Consider the following 7,937-nt stretch of genomic DNA (forward strand, 5'->3'; position numbering starts at 1 on the left):
TGCGGTTGGGGGACGATTTTGTAATTCGGTGACAAGTTGAGGGACCTTCGGTGTACTTTTTCCTTTCAAAATTCGAGATATATATGAATAAGTCCACATTGACTCCCAAATTATAGGCTGGGGGCGGCTTGCGCGGTGCCGACTGGCCGCGCGTGGTGGTGGGTGGCCCAGATCCGTGAAGTTGGATCCCACAGCCAGGGACAGGATCAAGGAGCTCATCTGCGGGGAGGCGATGCTGGTAGCTCACCGCCGGTAGTGAACTTGTGGTGGACGACGGTGTGCAAACTCATTTGGGAGGACACCGGTGGATCTAGCAGTGAGATAAGAGAGAGAAGAGAGAGAGAGAGGGTTGAGGGTTGTGGACGAAGGGCTAGATGACATGTGGGCTTCAATTACATTTTTTTTTTAAAAAAAATGTATCCGGCTGGACTGCCATACATGCGCCACGCCACGTAGAACTAAAACTAGTTTGAGGGGGCAATTCAGACATTTTTTTTTGTCAAATTATACTAGTTTAATAGTTGGGGTTTGAGATATCTGGTATTGCGGTTAAGAGATACACATTAGTTTGTACCTATAGTGAGGAACTCAAAGTGGACTTATTTCTTCGAGATAAAATCGGACCAACAGGCCCAAAAACACAAGACTTGGCCTCACCCATTGGCCATGGCCCAGTAACTCACCCTTCTTTAGTTCTCTTCTTCACACAGTTTGACAACACTCGGGCCACAAGCCAGCGGTTCAGGCCGAGCTCCGGCGAGCCATCGGGGAGGTAGAGGATGACGATCTGGCAAAACCAAAATCTCGTAGCAGAATTTCGATAATCTACTCGCGAAATTTCAAGCCCTGATACCTCTCTCTCTCTCTATCTCTCTCTCTCTCTCTCTCTCTATATATATATATATATATATATATATATATATATATATATATATATATATATATATATATATATATATATATATATATATATATATATATATATATATAAAAGCACACACGCGTGGCTTCCTGCCTTCCCACAATAAAAATTACAGGTGCAATAGTCATATACACATGCATACTAGTTCGATTAATTAGGCCAACATAAATGTACGTATACTATATACGTACTAGTATACATGGACAGTGAGCTAGCTAGCTGGACGCCCTAGACGGTGGCCGCCTGGGTCGCCGTCGTCGGTGGGCCGACGACCGGCGCGGCGCCGGAGCAGGCCGGCGGGCGGAGCCAGCGGGCGAAGGCGTCGAGCGTGCGGGTGTCGGCGCGGTAGTGGCGCTGCGTGAAGCGCATGAAGTCGGCCCAGGTGAAGTCCGGGTAGAGCCGCCGCTCGCCGGCGCCGGCGCCGGCGGGCGGCCGCACCACGCGGTCCTCGCGCGGGCAGAGGAAGAAGGCCAGCGACCGCCGCTCCTGCTCCCGGTGCACCACCGCCCGGTGCAGGCAGCTCTTGTACCGGCCGTTCGTCAGCGCCTGCAAAATCACCATCAATAATAATTAAACAGTTGCATCAATTTTCACTAGACACAATTACACAAACTAGCTAGCTGCACAGCAAAGTGAATACAACTAGCCAACTACAGTACTAGTGTCCGAGTTGGATTTGGGAAAAAAAGTAGTATGTTAATTAAATTTAAGTTGTGTAATTATGAATAGTTTTTAATTTGTATGTTTGTGGAATGTTGTAATATATGCTACACTATAAATCTTCCAATCTTTTGTCCTAAACTCAAAATTACATTATCGAGTAAATTTCACGTAACAACGAATATATTAACTAAACTATTATAAACCTATAAATTTATATTGTAGTTATTTTACAATAGAAGTACATACTTAAAATAAAGTATCGTAAATTGCAGATTTAATAATAAATGTATCATAAAACTGTAGATTTAACATAAATTTAATCACAAAAGATGAATAATTATAGTTCAAATGTAACATTATTGATGGAGATTTAAACTAAAAATATTCATTTTAAGATAACTTAACGATTAAATAATAAATGTAGTTTTACCATACTTAGTCTTAAAATATGTATTTTTATAATAAATTTTATATCAAATCTATAGTTTTATAATGCATTCTCAAAGTTTTACGATAGTTTAGGGGCATCGAATGTTTAGGTAGATGCATGGAGTATTAAATATAAACGAAAAAATAACTAATTATACAGATTGCTTGAAAATTGTGAGACGAATCTTTTAAGCCTAATTGCTACATGATTTGACAATGTGGTGCTACAATAATATTTGCTAATGACAGATTAATTAGACTTAATAAATTCGTCTCGCAGTTTACAGGCGGAATATGTAATTTGTTTTATTATTAGTCTACATTTAATACTTTAAATATATGTCCGTATATCTGATGTGACATGTCATAACTTTTCACCCTGATCTAAACATAGCCTTAATTAAAATTCCTGTAGTTTTACAAAATTTACCCTACTACCACCGTATTGCTGTTTGTCTTGACTTGACCGGATCCAGACATCTGTGATATATGCGATCAATTGCGAGATATGGACGGATGGACTCTTGGGACACACACAGTACAGTACTATGTGGTGTGTGTGTACGGGGCGCAGCACGCGGACGTGCGAAGTCGAGTCGGAGGGCGACTCCTCCGGTCCTCCCCGCCCCGTTCTGCCGCAAAGCCTGGCGCCGAAACGGGGAAAACGACGGCGTCGTGTGCGTACGTACCCCCTAGTGCGTCCCACTTCCTCCGTTTCAAAAATACTTCACCCTCAGTCTTAAAATATAGCAATTTATATTGGATGTGATACATCATATCTAGATTTATTGTACTATAGTGTGTCAAGATTCGTTGTACTATGATGTGTCCTATCCTGTACAAGGTTCCCAAAATACTTATCGTTTTGAGTTTTTATTTATAACTTTTGACCATTCATCTTATTTTAAAAATTATAGAATTATTATTTATTTTGTTTGTGACTTGCTTAATTATCAAAAGCACTTTAAGTATGACTTATCATTTTTTTTATTTGCACTATTTTTTTAATTAAGACGAATTGTCAAACGTTCTAAGAAAAAAAGTTAAAGCGACTACTAATTTAGAATGGAGACAGTATAGCAGGATATGATATTATCTATATCCAGTTTTATAATACTAGATAATATCACATCACATTATATACTAGGTAGCTTTACACTTTAGAACAATTTAGAACAAAGATAGTACCACCGGCGTTGCGCGCGGCCGGGGCCCACCGGCCACCACCGCCTGCCTGCCCGGTTCGTCTCCGGCTCCGGCCAAAATAGACAAGCGTCCAAACCGGCGGAAAAGAGAAACAGCCCTCTGTAGCTTTAATTTCTCTCAGTGCAAAAGAGACGACGGACGAGAGAGGCCTCGCACTACGTACCATGCCTGCCTCTCTGCCGTCAGGCAGGCCAGGACAGATGATGGATAGGTGAATACTACTATCTCGTAGCAGACGAAGGGTTTACTGATGAGGCCAATGGACAGGACACAGAGCCACTGTTAGGCTATGCAAAAGGTTAAATTCCCAATAAGCACGCCCTTTAAGGCCATCCTAAGCCAGAAACTCTCCGGTTCTATACTTAATTACTATGCCATATAAACACTATGTATAGAAAGTATATATCCAATGGATGTCGTCTTCAAATTAAATTCTAATCCAATTATCTTTTTTCTCTCTCCTTTTATCGACCTATCATCTCATTTTTATTCTTGGTTCTTGTGTAGAGATGGTTTCTTGTATGAGAAATGATTTCTTCATCTTTTTACCTCTCTTCTCGTTAACTCTTTTGCCACATCAGATTTTTACTTATGTGGCAATATATTTAATGATATGGACACTAGATAACACGAAGGGTTGAGGTTGGCCTAACAAGTTCAAGCCTCGGACAGGACAGAGCCACTGTTGTATAGGAGTAGCTGAAAATCTTAAGATTGCCGGTCCTTTTACCGACTCCGTCCTAAAATAACTCTACTTTTCACTATCTTATGTATTGCAAAATAATTTTAGCTTTTAAATAATCATTGGATTAGAATTTATGAAAATGGCTGACACAATATTGGAACCAGATATTACTTTGGGATTTGATAAAGTGTAGAGCATTCTATTCTTTCTGCTTTTATATTAGTACGTCTGGGATGGATAGATGAAAAATGAAGTTATTTTGGGATGGAGATCCACACTTTTAAAAGTATGATTAGTAAAATCTTTATATATCAACATTACCTAGATTTGTTTTAAACTATTTGAATATTAGGTTTATATTGTACAATAGTTTATCTCGCGTAATGAACTACATGTCCTACTCTCGTAATAATACGAGAGGAGCAAATGTTCACGGTAGGAATGTTGATACATTATTTGAGAATATTTGACAAAAAAGACTGACAAAAACAGTACTGTTAGCGATTGTTTGGAGAGAAAAAAACAGCTACAAACACATATTCCTTGCCGGATCGGACAAAGGTTGGTACGGAGTACAGTATATGGCAACGGTAATTGTCAACAGTATTGAAGACGCGCGGTTGTTTTCAATAAACCATTCCCGGTAAGTTGTATGCCCCTTCAGAAGTGGTTTTGGAAGGAATAGGTTTACTACTGTATAGCAGTGTACTATCTGGTCGTTGGATGATTTATTCTATTGTTAATTATTTTTGGAGAATGCTATAGAACGATATCCCGTTCGGACAAGATAATACCTCTGAGGTATCACCTGATACCTGGTAGGTATCCGCTGGTACCCTGTTCGGTCGAAATGATACGTCTAAGGTATCAGCTGATACCTGATAGGTATCGACTGGTACCTAGGTATTAAGCAATACCTATCATTCCTCTATTATTTTCTATGGATCAGTATTAAAGAACCGACATAATTAAATATAGAGTAGTCTAACTTAAACATAATTATAATTTTGGAAAATATCTATGTACAAACTAATCTACACAACCATGCAAAAAGATATATCGAAACGTAAACCCTAGGTGATCAACGTACAAAACACTATTACAATATGCCTGCCAGTTATACTATAACTATATGTATTATGCAACCTTATTAGGTCACCGATACTTTTAAGTGAGTGATAAAATACCAAAACTGTTAGCTTATACTAGGGGTAGACGCCATGTTTTGTTATGGTAGCAAAATGCGAACGTCACGTCCAAAATAGCCTATCAGTAATTTATAGCAAGTATCTAATTAATGGCTAAAATAAATAGACAATGTGATTTTACCTAGAAATATTATTTATTGTTACTAATAACTATATATGGATCAATCTTATAGATTAACATAGATAAAGATATATCGCAGGGGACGATAGATTGGGCAACAACCACACCGAACCGACATTAGAGCGGAGCCGCTACACTGACTAAATTATATTTTTAGGACTTTTTAATTTTTTTACGATCACATAAAAGACACAACCACACCACCATGCACGCACACCGCACTCGTACACACTTGTGAATGAGAGGCTCTAACACTGCTTAGAGACGGTGGTCAATGATAAATCTCTAATATCACTACATGCCTATATTATTTTAATTATAATTATGATTATGACTATGATTACATTTCTAGGACCTTTCGGATGGTTGTGATTATATTACTGTATGATATGCTATGTGTGATCGCCTTGCCGAATCTAAGTTTGCTGAAATATATTGGTTGCTTTACTCCAAAAAAAATGCACTACGCGCGTGTAGCCAAATGAGTGTGTGATGCTTTTTTTTTTCTAACCATATAATTTTTTTTTTCAAGATGATCTGAACTTGTAGTAAGTGACATGCATGCTAGTAGTAGGGACATCTGTCTGCTGTTGGGTACTGTTAGTTTGTGCATGTGATATTTGATAATGATGTGTGTGTACGTCTTCCTTTTATAAACCCCAAAAAATGAATATAAGATGCCTTATTTCTTTCTACGAAACCATCACTACAAGAATCTCATGATATTTTTTGCGGTGTTTACTTGGCGGTCGGACAACGGATTAATTAATCTTGGTGCTTTTCATACTTGGACGGTTTTTTACCGCAAATATTCCATATGATGATTAACTTCCAAATTAAAGACATGCCAATTTACTAACCGAACGGATTATAGCGAGATCGATGTGAGATCTCAGCATTTGGTACGTGTGGTCAGGATGCTAAGCTATAGCTACTCGTCCTTTGCCGTACGGCGGACGCGAGCAAAACGGGTGGAGCCAATGGAGCTAGACGACGACGTACGTCGAGGTCGCGATGAGACACCATCATGGCCGGACACGACGACACGACACGGCGATCGATCGATCCGAGATCCATATCCCGGCCGAGTACTAGAGTACATACCATGAAGGTGTCGCCGATGTTGACGACGAACGCGCCGGGCAGCGGCCGCACGGGGCGCCACGCGCCGGCGACGAGCACCTGGAGGCCGTCGACGTCGCCGTCCTGGAGGAGCACGGTGAGCGCCGACGGGTCGCAGTGCGGCCCCGTCCCCAGCGTCCTCTCCGGCTCCGGGCACGGCGGGTAGTAGTTGCACCGCATGATCGAGCTGCTGTCCTCGAAGAACTCCCTGTAGTATCCGCCCCCCACCCCCAGGCTCTCCCCTAGCACCGCCATTATCGCCTTCGTCACCTCCTCCATCGCCTCGCAGTACTCCTGGTACACCTCCCTGCATCATTTATGCTCCATGTCATCGCCCGGTTTAATATAATCCATTATCTATAAAAAATACTCCATGTCATCGATCGATCGATCTCTCATGCAAATGTAGCTAGGTGGTGTCATGTGTGCATGCACTACTAAAAAAAAACCTGTTAAAATAGGTTTTTACGGACGGCCAACCACTCTGTTAGGTTTTCACGGACGGCCAACCACTCCGTTACAGACCAGTGAAAATACACCCTTTTCGCTGGCGAGCGAAGATGCCTTTTCGCTGACGACTGTCATAACGCAGCCGCCAGACTGGCGGCTGCTTTATGATAGTTGATAGTGAAAGCGACATTTATCAATACTTTTGGGTTGTAAGGGCCATTTCTCGTTACATTTTCGTAGGCGGAGTGCACATCTAGCTTAAAAAAAAAAGGTGTCGTCATGAAAAAATATTCTTCTAACTAGTGATTTCTGTGAATTTACCCTAGGTGTTTGAAGTCGTCGCCTAGGGTGGAGAAGTAATCGGCGACGGTGGAGGAGTTGTTGCCGGCGGCGTTGGCGTGGCGGTGGCCGAAGGAGAGCGTCTCCTTCCAGGGGAGGTTGTCGACGAAGCGGTCGGCGTGGGCGGCGGTGTAGCCGGTGACCGTGCCTGGGGCGCGGCGGGCGCGCTGCTTCGCGGCGGGCGGGAGGCGGAAGAAGCCCGCGGCGCCGTCGAGCGCGGCGCGCGCCAGCGACGGGGGCACGCCGTGCCCGCTCACCTGGAAGAACCCGTGGCTCGCGCACGCGGCGGCCACCTGCGCGACGGCGCGGCGCATCCCGGCGGCGTCGCGTAGCGCCGCGGCGAGGTCGACCACGGGCACGTCCAGCTCCCCCGTCGGCGGCGACGACGGCGGCAGCGCGACGTCGGCGCGCGGCCAGACGAACGGCGCCGGGATCTTGGCCGGCTGCCGCCAGAGGTCAAGGACGACGGCAGCGGAGGAGGCGGCGGCGTCGTCGGCTTCTCCTCCTCCTCCCTTCGCCGTCACGATCAGCTTACTGGCATCCTGCGCGTTCGAGATGTACACCATGGCTGTACCTGTACGTATGGTCGAGCCGGTTTCTGCAGTGCAGAGTGTGTGTGTGAGAGAAAGGAGCAGAGTGTCGTGTGCTATTTGTAATGGGTGAGGAGATGCATGCATGTGTGATGTGTCGATCAAGCGAGCGAGCAAGCTGGGTGCGAGTGACGCACACGCCAAGCTTGTATATATGCCTGGTTTTCACTGTCAAGAAGGACAACAACGACAATATACTTTT

The 7,937-nt window shown here is 43.5% G+C and overlaps 1 protein-coding gene across 1 annotated transcript; it reads right to left on the reverse strand.

The window, feature by feature from the left end:
* Positions 1-1,008: 1,008 nt before the first annotated feature.
* LOC9269090 (gibberellin 20 oxidase 2) lies at positions 1,009-7,937 on the reverse strand. Its single transcript, XM_015781921.2, has 3 exons — positions 7,128-7,937; positions 6,339-6,663; positions 1,009-1,468 (listed from the first exon to the last, which is right to left on the reverse strand). The coding sequence occupies exons 1-3, from the start codon at positions 7,820-7,822 to the stop codon at positions 1,151-1,153; spliced, it is 1,338 nt and encodes a 445-aa protein (XP_015637407.1). The 5' UTR covers positions 7,823-7,937; the 3' UTR covers positions 1,009-1,150.

Source organism: Oryza sativa, chromosome 5 (genome assembly GCF_034140825.1).
Source record: "Oryza sativa Japonica Group chromosome 5, ASM3414082v1".
NCBI classification, from domain to species: Eukaryota; Viridiplantae; Streptophyta; class Magnoliopsida; order Poales; family Poaceae; genus Oryza; species Oryza sativa.